The sequence below is a fragment of the Asparagus officinalis genome, chromosome 7 (assembly GCF_001876935.1).
Source record: "Asparagus officinalis chromosome 7, Aspof.V1, whole genome shotgun sequence".
NCBI classification, from domain to species: Eukaryota; Viridiplantae; Streptophyta; class Magnoliopsida; order Asparagales; family Asparagaceae; genus Asparagus; species Asparagus officinalis.
Genome location: NC_033800.1, coordinates 43,984,843 through 44,001,686, shown reverse-complemented (window position 1 = coordinate 44,001,686; position 16,844 = coordinate 43,984,843). Strand labels below are relative to the sequence as shown.

The 16,844-nt window shown below is 37.6% G+C and overlaps 1 protein-coding gene across 1 annotated transcript; it reads right to left on the bottom strand.

Annotated features, from left to right (window-relative positions):
* LOC109847060 (11-beta-hydroxysteroid dehydrogenase-like 5) lies at window positions 793-3,962 on the bottom strand. The gene is made up of 6 exons (XM_020416307.1): window positions 3,780-3,962; window positions 3,179-3,371; window positions 2,533-2,618; window positions 2,094-2,225; window positions 1,828-1,992; window positions 793-1,116 (listed from the first exon to the last, which is right to left on the bottom strand). Exons 1-6 carry the CDS (start codon window positions 3,960-3,962, stop codon window positions 793-795), a joined length of 1,083 nt encoding a protein of 360 aa, XP_020271896.1.

The window sequence follows — 16,844 nt, the reverse complement described above, 5'->3', positions numbered from 1 at the left end:
TTCAGTGGGGATGTACTAGTGAATTTGTTGTATGTACGAGAAAAAGCACCAGAGGGTTTTTCTGTTTTAGATATAATGCCTTGGCTAAAACCAAATTCTGCAACATATACGCACAACGAGTGAAGAGCTTTAGCTTTTTGATGCATAAACTTCATAGTTGAGCATGTCAAACCGATCGAAGGGTTTCTATTTAGGATAGCGCTCTTGTCATAAGCTTTGGGGATTTGCGCAAAACTCCAATAATATTATCAGTGAAAAATCATGAACTTTAAACACTGAAAATATCACAAAATTTTATAAATTTGTTGAGAACGATGTTAAGGACTTTGGTAAAGGTCCAAACTATCTTGGGCTTAGGAGGAGAGGACAACATCGAAGATGTATGAAGTACATGAGAAGAAAATTGTCCAAACATGTCACAATGTAGCACATAATAACCTACCGTCATCAAACTGTCATGGAAACATGGTAGTTTAGCGTAAAATTCATGATAGTTTTTCTCTAGTAAGACTACTTCTTAGAGTGCCCTGCCTGCGTCCGTTTCTTACAAAACTATGCTTATCGATCACACACTATTAGACTGACACAGTCTACGTGATAAATTTCCATATGCTCTCCAGTCATAAAATCAACTGTAAGGAGAGTCCAATCATCCATAACCTCCAAAAATAGCTAAAGCATATAATCTTTATTCAAACACTCACATTAAATCAGTTTTTCTCAGTTCACCATACTCTGCATCAGACACACCAAGAACCATAAAAACAACCAATCTAAACGCAAATCAAACCTCTACTCCATCCTCCTAGGAGAGACAGAAGCAAAAGATCCCTGAGGAGAGGCCGCTGACGCAAAACCCTGAGGAGCAGGGAGAGCCTTACGAGGCGGCGGCGGCTCGAGAGCCAATGGCCTTGTGGTGCCAGAAATATAGCCCTTTCTTGTGCCTTGCGCAGTGAAGAGGAGGCGGAACGTCCATCCGAGGACGTCGGGGACGAGGACGCGGTAGAGGAGGAATATATCATACCAGCTTGGGTGCTTTACGTATGCGTTGCCTTTGCATGCACCCGAGACTAGGAGCTTTGCGTATTCTTCAACTTGGCTGCTTCCAATGGGTACCTAAAATATGAATGTAACAGATGTATTTGTAATTTCAAGTACTCTGTTATGTACTTTCAACTCCCGTGGTTGGATTACTCTCCACTGTGAATGCAACCATAAGTCCAAACATAGTGAAAAGGAATTTGTATGCTTTTTGAAGAGGGAAGTAATTGCATAGTTTATTCATTCAAAAGTACCTTCTAGGTTATAGTTCAAGCTTTCAATGCAAAAAGGCTTAGATGGGTGTTGACACCATGAGATACAAAATTCCATGAATCACATGGTAATAAATAAGGAAAAAAATTACAAAATTGAATACATTCATCGATACTATGTTTTTTGCAGGAAAATAGCATTATTTATTAAACTTCACAAAAAAGCTTAACCTACATAAATTTGTTGTGACATTTCCATGTTTGATTATGAATAGGTTATTTATCAGAAATATTTTCAATTACACGACGACATATTCTTACCATATATAATATTATTTCCTGCAAAATAGGACAGAAATAAGAAGTTCTTTTTCTAGTTTTCATAACAATGATAATATAGTAGTAGTATTAGGTCTACTTTTTGAAGAAAATTGCCGTAAACAAACGGAAGTGTGAGAAATAAAAACAACAAATCCTTGTGGTCACACTAGTATAAATTACGTGTAAAGTCTTACCCTTTTTATCGTGCAACATAACCGCAGAAGATTAAAAACAAAGCATACGATTTAATTACCTCTCTATCTTCCCTCCATTGCATTTCTGCTCCCTCCTCAAGCATAAACCTCCCACTGCTCATCTCACTACCAATCCATCCGTGAGTTGCTATTGTGATTCCGACATCATCTTTCACTTCAAACCTCAGTGTCTCATAGAAGTTGATCACAGCTGCCTTTGCTGCCTAACAAGTAAACAAAAAGTTTATATATTAAGATTTGTATTAAATACATACACTAAATGGGATTAAGCAGAAAAGGACTTGAGTGCCCCATTGTTACGCACAGCATAAAGGCTCATCCTCGGCATAGGCAACCAGCTCTCCACAGATGCGTTAACAACTATTCTCCCATGGCTTTGCCTCAAGAAGGGCAATGCAACATACGTAGGATATACATTGCCCCAAAAATTGATATCCTGACGCAAAAATTAATGGTATACGTTAAAGGTAAATTGACGAAATTTGATTAAATAGTGAATATTTGACTCATTTCTTTTTCTAGAAGTTGATATCCTAGTAAAGAAATTGATGTAAGATATCGAATTAAAGTCATGATTTTGATTGGTCTTGTTTGTTTTTTAAGTAGCATATATATTGAAGAAATGTATTTCTTTCCTTCGGGAGATATGTTGTTGATTAACCCTATTCTTAACAACATTGCATTATCGAGAAAGAAAAGAGGATTTTATAAGAAATGAAAGGTATGTTTTGCAACTAACATACCATGAGATGTGGGAACACTGAAGTATCGATAGCATCCTCAAAGAAGAAGCTGTGTCCAAGGCTCGCAGTGTTGACAAGATGATCCACTTTCAGAAGCTCCATCAAGAAGAAATAAATTGAATTAAGGACTTGATAACACGTTGTAGCTTAAGAAAGTTTTGTAAAATTAATAAACGTGCCACATAATAGCTGAAAGTTTCCCTTGAATATTTTTACTCTCGACATTTTAAAAGCTGAAGACTATATAACAAACTTACGAAATCATGCATGATTTTTCTGGAAATATATGCAATTATTAATATGACTGTGAGTTACTTAGACCATTTATTATCTGTTAATAAAGTAAGGCTACTTTCAAAAGTTTGGAAGTTAAGAGGAATTTGGCTAGGATGAAAGATTTAAAATGGCTACAGCTTCTCTTAGATAGAACAAGATAAAGCCCATAGAAGAAAGAAAACTGTGAACTTTAAAGGTCAAAGTGTTTTTTTGTCCCCATTAGTTAAAAAAACTAATTAAACTAATAAACAAGGGGCAAACATTACTATTAACATTTACAGTTTTCAACCTCTCATAAAGCTTAAAAAAAGCATCAGCATGCTTAATTGAATAAGCAATTAATTAAGATGATAGAGATTGAGAGACTCACGGCGGCCAAAATAGCTTACTGTGTCCCCGATGAATCTCCTGCATTCCTCTTCTTTGACAACATCAGCAGCCATAATGAGGACATGCTTCGCTCCCAAGAGCCTGCAATTCTCCCTTATCCCTCTCAGTCTCTGTTCTCTCCTCGCAACCAAGACCAAGTTCGCCTTCTTCTTAGCGTACTCATAGGCTATTTGCTGCCATATTTTGATATTCATATGCAGTCAACATATTTTCCTTTATTTTTTCCAAAAGGCTGGAATTAATTAGCTAGGTGCATATGTGATAATTAAGAGACTTATCACTACATTTGATTAACGCAATATGAAGTGAATACGAATAATCAATGGAGAAGAAACTTTTTAAAACTTTAAAAAACCATTTTATCTCATCATATTGTTAAATGATTGGGTTAATTTCATAAAACCCCGTGAACTTTGAGGAATTCTGCCCATAACCTCCCTCCTGAACTTCGTTTATCTCACGAGCGATCGAATCAATAATTATCAAATCAAGTTTCATACGTACTTTTGTTTTCCTTCGCTTCTCACAAGTGAATAGGTGTGTATGTACAACTAATGGCCACGGGTCGGTGGTTTATATACCTCGCCGATGGCGGATGAGGCACCGGTGATGACGACAACCTTGTCCTCCATGTTCTCCTTAAAGAAGCTGTGGAAGAACCACTCCACAGCATGCAGGAAGGTGAGGGTTGGCCACGCAAACGCCAGCATCACCATGCTCGCCGGCGGAACCACAAAGTTCATCAAAGAGTTGAGCAGATCCATCGCAGACCGATTGTTGCAGTACGTACTCCCAAGAAGAAACTAATTAATTGGAGAGGATGATCGACCAATTTAGGCGAGGGAGAGAGAATTGAAGGCCGGGAGATCGAGAGCAAGAGTTCTCTTATGAAGCAAAGCAAGTGATCAGGAAGGGAGGAGATAAGAACAGAACAGAAGGGGGGTGGGGTTTGGTGTGGACTGTGGAGGGAGGGAGGGAGGGAGGGAGAGAGAGAGAGAAATGGTGGTGGTGGCATGTGAGCCAGGATGCATGCATTGCACACGTCGAGCGCTCGGAGGGGGAGGTGGTGACAGATGGAGGGTCTTGTTTTGGGAGCTTCTGAAGTTGGCGGTCCGCCTAATATATATTTGTGTAATTAATGCTCGGATATACATATGGTAACGTAATTCCTATTTCCATTGGTAATTTGTTTAGGTGGTTTTCTGCACCCCCCACGCCCCAGTTTTTACCGTACGTGGTTAATCTGTGAGGAGAATTTACTCGCGATAACTGATCCCATCGACGCGCCCCTGGATTAGAAAGTGGTGAAACGGGCCAACCGATTAATATCTGTTGGTTGGGAGCGAGGGAGCGCCCACTTTGCCGCGGAAGCACATCAACCCGAGAGAGAACAAGCAACAAGTAATAACGAATACATAGATAAAACAATAAGTAAATGAGAGGAGACAAATTTACGTGGTTCGGCAAACTTACCTACGTTTACGAAAGCCACACAAATAATTTCTTATTTGACCACAAGAAATTACAAACTTGCAAAGAGGATCTCAAACTTGAGATCTCTCAAAAATATAGATTACTATAGAATTGCTACAGTACCACGTGTGATTTATTCAGCTGAATAAATCACCACCCAATCTCAATTTCAATAAATCACCGCAAGCTTTCTTAAAATCCTGCCACCACAGTTTCTCCCTTCTGAAAAATCGCGAGATGAAGCCGCTCTGCTCAATCTCACTCGTGAACAGGGTTTCCCTTTTATAGGGAAACCCTAGGGTGATCTCCAGCTGGCTCCAGCTGGCTCCCACCACGCAACAGGCGAACTCACCCTCGCCCGCAGGCGAGCTCCCTCGCCTCACCTCTCCAGGCGAACTCTCTCCACGAAAGGCGAGCTCGAGCTCGTTCGCCTCTCTACGCCAGCAAGCGAGGTCGCCTCTCCACGCTGCAGGCGAGCTCATCGCCTCTCCACGCTCGTAGGCGAGGTCGCCTCTCCACGCTCGTCGCCTCTTGATAATCACATTTTATTATAATTTTGTACCATCATTATCTATTTTATATGAATAAATATACCATTAATAATAGTTTTTATCTTTATTTGCAGGTTAGTGAGGAATAAAAGCCCAATATCTCTTCTCTTAATAAAGCCCACGAATTAATAAAAAACACAAGCAAGAGACCAAAAAACCTAATAATTATTCAAACAAAGAAATTGTGGAAGAAGCCCATGGAGATTAAACCCAAAAAGCCAAATATCATTTCAACAAAATGCCAAGGGAGCTCTTGGCATATATGCGGACCTGCTGCCAATGTGTGGGTTTTTATTTTTAAAAATCATGAAGAAAGCCCATGAAGCAAATCAAGAAGCCCAATGGAAAATCAACAAGCAAAAGGCCTAAGAATCCAAGCCTAAAAGCTCAAAGACTAAAAATAATTCATTAGGGCTTAAGTCTTCATCCAATGACTCTCATTCATTGTTGTTTACTATAAATAGGGGTAGAGAGTGAGGGGTTGAGGGTGAAAAATTTTGTAACTTCATTTGGAGAGGAGAGTTACTCTTAACTGAGAAGACCTTCCAAAAATTATAACTTTTGTTACAATCAATAATTTTTTTTACCACTTTAAAATTTCTTCTCTTTATTTGATGATGATGATGGAGATGAAGACCAATTTGAAGGGTTGTTTTTATTTTATTTTTTTCTTTTATTTTTTATTTATTGTTAGTAATTTCTTTCTTAGTGCTTATTAGTTTAGATTTATATTCATGTCTTGTAGAGTATATTTATTTTCTTATCTTTATTTTATTTTGTATTTTAATTTGTAGAGTAGATTTATTTTCTTAAATTTTTATTTCTTTTATAATTTAGCTAGATGGACAAATTTTCAAAATCACTCTTTTTGCCATTTTATATAGCAAAACTGACCCTTATGAAAATATTCAGCAAAATCGACCATTTTCTTCTGAAAAGGGTTGGTTTTGCTGTTGGAGAAATTTTACCAAATACACGGGACTGCTAGTCCCGTATATTTCGACCCAACTTTGAATTGCATGAGACTAGTAATCCCGTGCAATGGATTCCTTTACCCATGCCCCCCCTCTTTCCTCATTTGCTTCACCCGTGACCCCCTCAACCCTCTACCTCATTTGCTTCACCTGTCAATCCCTCAACCCATACCATCTCTCTTGACCCCTCCGCTTCTCGTCCCTATCTCGACGCCGCCGACCCCCACTAATCGAGTATTTTGACCACCGCCGCCGACCAAGCAAGCTCCGACCAAGGTAATGTTGTTGTTTTTTTTGTTGTTAATTTTGTTTAGCCATGAAATTTCCTTTTAGTTGAGATTTGGGATTATGGTTGAACCATGAGTATTATGGTTTAGGATTAGGGCTTTTTTACTTTTGAGTTGAGATTTGGGAATATGGATTTAGTTGAGATTTGGGATTATGGTTTTTGCTTTTGAGTTAAGATTTGGGATTAGGGTTTTAGTTGAGATTTGGGATTAGGGTTTTTTTGCTTTTCAGTTGAGATTTGGGATTAGGGTTTAGTTGAGATTTGGGATTAGGGTTCAACCATGATTAGGGTTTAGACATGAATAATATGATTTGGGATTAGAGTTTTTAGCAATTATTTGCTTTGCAGTTGAGATTAGGATTTTAAATTTGACTATAAATTAAGATTAATATTTCCAGTTATAATAGATTATTTACATATGATGGACTGTTGATTTTTAGTTTTGATGGCAAACTCTATACTCATTATTTGCTTCTTCAATGGGAGCATCGGCGTCAGATTGAATAGTATGCCGATATATGAGGGAGGTTCTAGAAAAATATTTATGCTATCTAAGTCATTCAATTTTGATAGAATGATGAATGAAATACACAGAGTTACGAAAATTAATAAAGCAGAGTATGCAATTAGCATGTTATTCAATTGTCCGATAAATTAGAGTAGAACTATTGCTGTGGCGATTACTGACGATGAGGAATTGAATGACATGAAATAATTAGTGGAGAAGCAAATGTCAATTGAGTTGTTCATTGAGAAGTATCAGATTTAAGAATTTGCCCAAGTTTCATGACTTTAAGGAGAGTTTTCTCGGATGTTGGACTAAGACAATGAGTCGAGTGATTTTATGACATCTCCAAGTCAAGAGCCATGGTTTCAACTACAATATTTAAGTGGGCATTCTCTTGGTGGGACGTCAAGTACTATATTTAACGATGCTTCGGGCTATGTTACGGGTGATCTATCGACCGTATCAATTATAGAAGAAGAAGTAAATGATAATTTAGAAAATACTGAAGAAAAAGGCGTGCAAATTGATAGCATGCATGTGGTAGTTGGAATCGATGATGATTCTCGTCGGATGGAACAATTTAATGTTAACAATGATTATGTAGAAGCTGAAGATACGTTACCCGACGAGTTTCATAATGAAGATTGGATAAATACTTCACAAGCTAAATTTGTTGACGTTGGTCCAAATTTTTAACGTCATGAGGACATCACTTTTAAAAAAGGGGACCTATTCGAGAGAAAGGAACTATTGATCTTTGCAGTCCGAGAATGGTCTATCAAAAATCGGGTCAAATTCAAGCCTGTGAAAACTAATGCAACCAACTACTATGTAAAATGTTATTTCAACGAGAAGAATGAAGTAGAGCATGCAAATGAGCAAGATGAGAGAAATAGTAAATGTCCTTGGTTGCTAAATGCAGCTGTGAGGACATCATCAAATGGGTAATTTATAATATCTAGATATTGCGGGCTTCATACATGTTGCAATCCGTCAGTGGATGTCGATGATTATTCTGCATCTTCCTCTTATATATGTAAGCTAATTATGCCTGAAGTTAGAGCTGAACTTGATCTAAATGCAAGTCAGATATTTCAAAGGGTATATGATATGCGGGACATTAAGATATCTAAATATAAGGCATATGATGCAAAGAGGAAAGCGTTGTATAAAATATTTGGAGATTAGGAATAATCTTATGAATTATTTTCATAGTATCTTGAAGCTATAAAGTGAAATAATTCGGGTACTGAATATGAAATATTGTCTGAAGAGATTGCACCGAGGATAGAGAGGTTCACTTGAGTATTTTGGGCATTTGGTCCTGCTATTAAGGGCTGCACTTTTTGTCATCCGTTATTGAGCATTGACAGTACGCATCTATATAGCAAGTACAAAGGCGTGCTTCTTGTGGCGACAGGTGTAGATGCAAATGGTGGTTTATTTCCTCTATCATTTGCAGTTGTGGAGGTAGATGATACTTCTAGTTGGAAGTGGTTCTTTGAACTTATATACAAGTGGATTCCTAGTGTCCGTACGCCCAAATTAATTACTTTCATCTCGGATAGGATGAAAGGAATTATAAGGGCATTACATGAGGGTTTTGGTGCACCACATCATCATATCGATATTGTTTAAGGCATATAAGAGATAATTTCAAGAAAAAACACGGTAAGATTAATTTGCAAAATCTTTTGTGGCAAGTTGGGGGTGTAACTGATACATTAGTGTATGAACATTATAGAGAGAAAATCAAGTCTTTATCATTAGATGCACATAATTGAATTGAACATAACTTGAAGCCTTAATTCGAGCATCAATGGACATTATGTACGGATGAGGGTGTGCGGTTTTGCATGATGACAACTAATTGCTCTGAGAGCTTTAACGGCGTTCTTAAAGGAGCACGAGCTATGCCAATTCAATCATTGGTTGCAAGAATGTTCTATAAGCTAAACTCATACTTCAACAGAAGGTGTGAGGATGGCATAGACTGGGCAACGCGTTACACACCAAAAAATGAGTCTATTTTATATAGAAGAATTGAGGCGGCAAGATTATGTCAAATTACTGTATTCAATGATAATGAATGGCAGGTACAGGATTATGACGGTATCTACACCGTTAAACTGTTTGATGTTGATTGCACTTGCACATGTAACACACTACAACTCCAAAAAATGCCTTGTGCACATGTTCTTGTGGCTTCTTCCAATTAGCTGGGTGGTGCAAGAATTCCATATAATCGGTATTGTTCACCATGGTATTTAACAATTCATTACCGAAAGACATATAGTAAGAGTTTTTATCCACCTGATGATAGTCGATATTGGCCCAAATATACTAGACCACGACTAATTCCACCTCAATATAAGAGACAAGCAGGTCGACCACGATCTGTGCGAATTAGGGGAACCATGGATCAAGGACGAGAAGGAATTTTCAAGCATAAAAAAATATAGTCTTTGCAAACAACCGGGATATACTCGACCTCTTTTTCCAGCTAGACCCAACAGATAGCAATTAATTGGTAATAATGGACATATTCAAATTGTGATTTTAATATAGAAACTATAATTAGTTGTAAAACCCCGATATTTTTTGAATGATATATTAATATGAGATTAATTATGATATATGGATAGTTAGTATGATGAATATTATTTAATGGTATATGAGTATAATATCATGTGTTTTTGAGTATGAATGAGTTCATACATGAGAGAGAAAAGAGTCGAAACATGAACAATGGCCAAACTCATGAAAAACTAGAAATGCCCAGTCCGGTCGACCACCACGGTCGACAGAAGATTGGAGGCTTTCGAGCGGGATTTTTCTTGGTTTTTGGCTTTTGGAGTGGAGATCTCTTTCAACATTGCTTCTAAAACGTTTTTCGACAATCTCAGGCGAGTATCATCTCTACTAATCCCCCTCCTAGTTTTCAAAACATTTTTAAAGAAATTTAAACATGTTTTGTAGAGCCTAAATGACTAGATTATGAATAAAAGACAACTCGTTTGTATTATATGTATAAAGATTTGGTCTTTTCATGCTAAAAAGGTTAAAAACGAATTTTACAGATGTATTTAAGACCTGAAGATGATTTTTAAAATATGGTTAATCTAAAGAAAGAAGTTGATTCATCGTTTTGAGCTTTTATGCATGTTTTAGGGTTTTGAATATAAATATAATACATAAAATCATGGTTATATATGTTGATTTTTGTTTCTAGATATTTCTATCTGCTATAACATGTTTGTATGCAAGATTCATAAAGTTTTTACCATGTTTGAATCAAAAAAACATGATGTGAACACGACGCACACAAAAATCTGGAAAAAATTGGATTTTTGGCTCACGGTCGACCGCCACGATCGACCGCATGCAGGGCAAAGACCTGGATAGTCTCTGGAGCCCATCGCGGTCGACCGTCACGGTCAACCGCTAGTCTGATGTTGGCACGTGCATGATTTTGGTTTGATTTCGGTTTGTCGAGCGTTTCTCTCGACCTTGTGATGATTAACTACAATGTTAAAACTTGTTAAACACCTGGGATGATGGTGAACTTCAGATGTGGACTCACACACCGAGATATGTGCACTTAGGCTTGATTTGTGTTAAATTAACACACTTTTGTCACAAGTTAAAATTTATAAATACACACGACTAGTATTTGATCTTTCACTTATCCGGAAATAGGAAGATAAAACCTATTACCGCAGAACGATTGAGTAAGAGTATTATAATAGTATCGTTATTACATATATTCAGAATAGGGAGATAATAAATCCTATTGCCGCAGAGCGATTGAGTAAGAGCATTACAAGAGTATCGCTAGAGCACAAGGTGATGCACACATAGATATTTGATCATTTGTAAGTTTTACTTCCATGATAGATTACTCGCGAGTAGGGTATTTCTTTTGAGATTTTGGCACACCCATTATGGACGATAGTTATATTCGAGTTAGTTTGGTTGGCATCCTTTTATATTAGAGCAGGCTACTCGGGTGTAGTTCGAGATGAGATATTTATTCTTTATGTTGGAGTTTGGAGTATGTTTCCTTGACTATTTGTTTTTCATTCATAGAGAGCTATATAAATGATTTGATATATGCATGTACTGACTCTATTTTCTTATATACTCCTACCCGAGCTATATAAATGATTTGATATATGCATGTACTGACTCTATTTTCTTATATACTCCTACCCTTTCCCCTAGGGAGAGGTAGTGATAATCTCGCTAGCGCTTTGATGCTAGTTGTTTCCCCTCTTTCAGGCAGCAAGTCCGGTGCACAGAGAGTCAAAGGTTGATGGGACTTCCTAGTTGTCCATTTAGCTACTTATTATACTTTGTAGTTATTGCGGAACTCCACATGTAGTTGATTATTTTCAGACTCTAGATTAGTATTTTAGTTTAGAGTTGAGAGCTTTTGTGAGACTTTGTTTATTTGACTCATTGTATTTGAGATCCAGTTTATACTCAAAGATATTTCTATTCTATTTTAGTTGGGCCCATTATTGATATTTATTATGCTTCTTCTGTGTATATCCAGTGTTGCCTATTTCTATCTTTGCATGTATGTACCTTCACTTATTTGTTGTTTCCACTAGAGAGATAGTGATTATAATGGTGAAATATATCGTAGCATGGTGGTTGGTGCTTGGCAGGTTTGATAATCCGGGTTTTATCTGGGACTGCAGCCTTGTGTGAACCCTAGGGCGTCACAGTTGGTATCAGAGCTCTAGTTCTAATATCCTTTGGATCATCCCTGTGTCATATTGTGGAGTTAGGATAGAGTTTACTAGGGATCATGTATACAGTCCGCTAGGAATCCTTAGTATGAGTGAGGACGTACTATATATGTACACGGAAAATATAAATTTTTTTATGATCTATTTGCTTTGAATAATAAAGCATAATATGAGATATATATGTGATACGATTTACTTATTGGTATATGTTATATCTTTCATGCTTGAGATCCTATTTACTGCATAATAAGCTTAATTTTGGAATTATAGATGTCAGGTAGAGGTCGTGGACGCCGAGTTACTCATGCTCAGGGAGTTGAGTAGGATGATAGGGAGCTCGAGCCACAGCAGGCTCCGCAGTACTTAGTGGATCTCATAGCCCCTTGGCAACTTGTTTGGCGGCTATTAAGGAGCAATTAGCAGATCAGGTTCGACAGGGAACTCCCATTCAGGAGGAGATACCAAAGAGGACACCAGTAGTTGTACCACCACCTCCAGTTGATGATGGAGTGGCTGAGCAGGGAGGCTTGGCTTTGTTTGGTAGAGAGGTACCAGAAGTTGAAGGCTCTAGAGTTTCATAGTTCGACAGACTCCATTGCGGCACACAAATGGAAGGAGAATGTAAGCAACATTCTGGACATGCTTAATGTGAATATTGTACAGAAGCAAAGGTTAGCAGCTTTCAGTCCTAAGGGCGATGCAGGAGGATGGTATCGACTTCGTTTCACCCCAGTGCAGAGGATGACGGTTTCGTGGGAGACCTTTATATATCTTTTTGATGAGCAGTATGTTTCGGCTGCAGCGAAAGCCGGAAAAGAGTTAGAGCTGACTCGATTAGAGCAGAGGGTATGTCTGTCATGGACTATGAGAGTAAGTTCATGTCATTGCTTAGGTTCACCGGTATGTGGCACACAGAGGAGCGTCAGGCTCAGATGTTCCTAATGGGACTTTGTCCAAGATTACATCGGTACATAGTATCTCGGAGGTTTTGTTCAGTGCGGGAGGTGGCAGATGCTGCCATGGCTCAGGAGATAGATACAGCCATATTCATCAAGGGCAAGGACAATGGTAAGTCAGGACAGTCCGAGGATAAAGGAAAGGATAGAAGACTATTTGGAGGCTCAGGAGGACCCCATCAGCAGGGTAAGGGTCCGCATCAGTAAGGTCCCCATAAGAAGGGCCATCAGCAGGACCAGAGAGCGTAGAAGCAGTGCTGATTTCATGGAGCTTGTTATAATTGTAACAAGATTGGACACAGAGCAGCAGAGTACCGCAGTGCACCCGTAGCAGGCCAGCAGAGCAGGACTCAGCAGCATCAGCAGAACTGCGCTCAGGGACGTGGTCAGGGCCAGCAGCTGAGGATTGAGGCACCCCCAGCAATCCTGAGGATTGAGGGACAGGTTCAAGCGGTCCAGGAGACCCAACAGAGACAGATGGCACCATTCACTCTAGGTGATACAGAGCAGCAGACCGGTAGAGTGTATGCAGTTGTTCCTCATGATCATGGCGCGAGCAGAGCTATGGTGGAAGGTACATTCTGTGTGAACTCCTTTCCAGCACGTATTCTTTTTTATTCTGGAACTTCACATTCTTTTATCTCCTATGATTACGGTTATACTTCATCTTGTAGCTCAGCCGTTAGATTTTCCTTTATCTGTATCCACTCTGTTGAGAGAGATGTCTCTATTAGAGAATGCACTTGTATAATCTTTAATTAAGAGGGTGATGTGATTAGTATTGATAGATTTGATTGGGATACTCATACCACCAAGATGCATCTTCTTTTTGCGAACCCAACTCTTAGAAACTCCAAATTTAAGCATGCGTAGCCTGGAGACAGTAATTAAACAAAATTTCTATCATACTGCTCTGATACCAACTGTGACGCCCCAGGGTTCACATAAGATTGTAGTCCAAAGTGAAACCCGGATTATCAAACCTGCCAAGCACCAAATATCATGCTATGATATGTTTCACCATCACAGTTACTATCTCTCTAGTGGAATCAATAAATAGGTGAAGGTACAAAACAAGCAAATAATAGAAGTAGTACAAAATTAGATATGCACAGAAGAAGTATATCAACAAATGAACCCAACTGAAATAGAATAAAAAAATATCTCTAAGTCTGAAATACATCTCAACACAATGAGTCAAATAAAATCTCACTAAGGCACTCAGCTTCTTCAAAATGAATACAACTCTAAAGTCTGACAATGAACATAACTATATAGTTGAGCTTCAGCTACTAAAATTGTGTGACGGAGACTATGCTAGAACTTCGTCATTCTACAGCTCTCCGAAACTCTGATCGACTTGAAAGAGATAATTAAATAAAAAACAACAACAAGAGCGTCAGAGCGCTACAGCAAGATCACCTCCATCCTCCCCAGGGGAAGGGCTGCTAGATGAAGTGGAGGCTCTATCTATTAAGCATAGTCTATCTATATTATTTTCCCCGTATCTAATGGAGTTAATATTTAGACACCTACAAGACGAGAAGTAGTACGTCGGGCGAAATAATCCAAACAAGGAAATCCTTATGTATATATCATATGTATCATGTTGTAGACACCTAAACATTAACATCGAACTAGAGATAAACAATCTAAATGAATTCAATAATTAGAAACTCACAACACGAGACTGGTACATCGAGCGAAATAATCTAAACAAGGAAACCCTCATGTATATACCATATGTCTCAAGTTGTGAATTCCTAACTACCAAATTTCAACTCTATGAATGAGAACAGCACTCAAAAGAAATATTCCAAGCCTCAACCATATACAACCAATGTCACAAATCTCGAACTACATTCTCAAGTAGTTGGCGCAATTATAAGAGAAAATCATCCAACTCAAAAATCACCATAGGCCATATATTGTAGGCCACAAATCAAAGAATGTACCCTACTCGTGGGTAACCTAACATAGGAGTAACTACAACTGATAATACATATATGTGTTCATCTATTTATGCAATAGCGATACTCTTGTAATATTCTCACTCAATCGCTCTACGGCAATAGGTTTTATCTCCCTATCCCAGATACATAGAATGACGATACTTTTTATAATTTCTTACTCAATCGTCCTGCGAAAATAGGTTTTATCCCCCTATCCCGGAAACATAATATGATGATACTTTTGTAATTTCTTACTCAATCGCCCTGCGGAAATAAGTTTCATGTCCCTATCCCGGAAACATAATATGACGATACTTTTGTAATTTCTAATTCAATCGCCCTGCTGAAATAGGTTTTATCTCCCTATCCCGGAAACATAATATTTGTTTACTCTTCGTATTTAGTATGTTAACACAACATAAATTAAGAGTATGTGTACATATCTCGGTATGCGTGTCCATAACTAGTATTCACCATCATCTCAGGTGTTAAACAACTCATAAATGTTGTAATATAATAGTACAAGGTTGAGAGACTCTTTCAAAGGCCAAAACAATCGAACAAAACATGCACAAGCTCAAAAGAGGTTGGCGGTCGACCGTAATTATGCGGCGGTTGACCGCGACAGGTTTTCAGAGTTTCCCAGGCTACTGCCTGGCACGCGGTCGACCGCCATTTAGGAGCGGTCAACCGTGGATAGATTTTCCAGACTGTGCAGGTTTCTGCACTGTGTTGAATTCATGTCGATTTTTATGATCTAAACTAGTTTAAAACCTGTGAAACTTGCATGAAAACATGACAACAGCAGATACATACTTCTAGAAACAATCTCAACATATATAGCATGAATATTTGCAATAAGAAACATGCTTAACCCTTAAACTTGCATAAAATATAAAACAAACTCTTGTGTTAATCAAATTAGGTTTTTTCCAACCTAATTACTCAAATTCTTCTATCTAAAGTAAAGACTTTTAACATATTAAACATAAGCATGATTGCCAAATAACTTAGAAAATATATACATTTATTAAATTATATTTTTAACACTTAAGTATCACAAACCTAGGGTTTTCTCATCTTTAATCCACATGCAAACTCAATTAAAAGTCAAATTAGGATTCCTAGGGTTTTCTCATCTTTAATCCACATGCAAACTCAATTAAAAGTCAAATTAGGATTTAAACATGATTAGCACATGATTAACACATGCAAACTCAATTAAAAGTCAAATTAGGATTTAAACATGATTAGCACATGATTAACAAGATAAAAACAAATTTAAAAGCAACCCTAATGATTATGATTATATTTCTATTATAAACAGCAAGAAAAACATGTAGGTCTAACATTTATTTAAGATCTAACAACAAAAATCTAATCTTTTTCACATTAGATTAAGATCTAAGCATGAAAAAATCTAATCTTTTTCACATTAGATTAAGATCTAAGCATGTAAACACAAATTAAACTTCTAAGCTAGTTATTTAACTATGGGGATGGGTTTGGATGTAAGTGATCTTACCTTAATCTTATGTGCTAGCCTCTGAAACAATCAGCAAGCAAACTACGAGCATGAACAACCCGTTCTCCCTCGCCACACGTCGATGATCTTGCTCTCGTGCCGGTGTTTTGCTTCACAAAGCTCTCCAAACTCATAAGAAAAGGTCTAGGGTTTTTGAGGGGAGAGGGTAGCTGCTAGTGTTCATAGATATGATAAAAGAAAGAAATTTTCGTGAAAATACTTTTATTTATAGAGGCAAATCCGAAACAAACCTGTTTGACCCGAACTAGGAAACCTAGTCTGACTAGGAAAATAACATTTTGTATTTTGGCTGTAACTTTCTCATCCGACCTCGGAATGAGATGATCTAAGAATTGTTGGAAATATGTTGAAGAGACCTACAACTTTGGTCTTTTACACTTTTTTAGATTCTGATTTTATCGGTGTGTAAAATATAAAAACTCTAAACTGGTCATTATTCCTAGAATTTCACTCTTTTGGCCTTAGTTCATGTTTTATGCATTTGCATACATATTTTCACAAATATACATTAATTTGATCTCAAATCAATTCTTATCATACTCAAACATCAAAATATGCTATTTTTACTATATAACATATTTATCATTATTTATCATAAAATATTCAAATTTACGGGGTTTTACATTTCCCCCCCTTAAAA

Bases quoted from the DNA above. Each gene is read 5' to 3' on its own strand.
- LOC109847060 (XM_020416307.1), bottom strand. From the start codon at position 3,962: ATGGATCTGCTCAACTCTTTGATGAACTTTGTGGTTCCGCCGGCGAGC. The intron at 1,993-2,093 runs GTGCGTAACAAT...TTTACTTGTTAG, and splicing joins CGAGGATGAGCCTTTATGCT to GCAGCAAAGGCAGCTGTGAT. The intron at 1,117-1,827 runs GTAATTAAATCG...TTCATATTTTAG, and splicing joins AATGGAGGGAAGATAGAGAG to GTACCCATTGGAAGCAGCCA.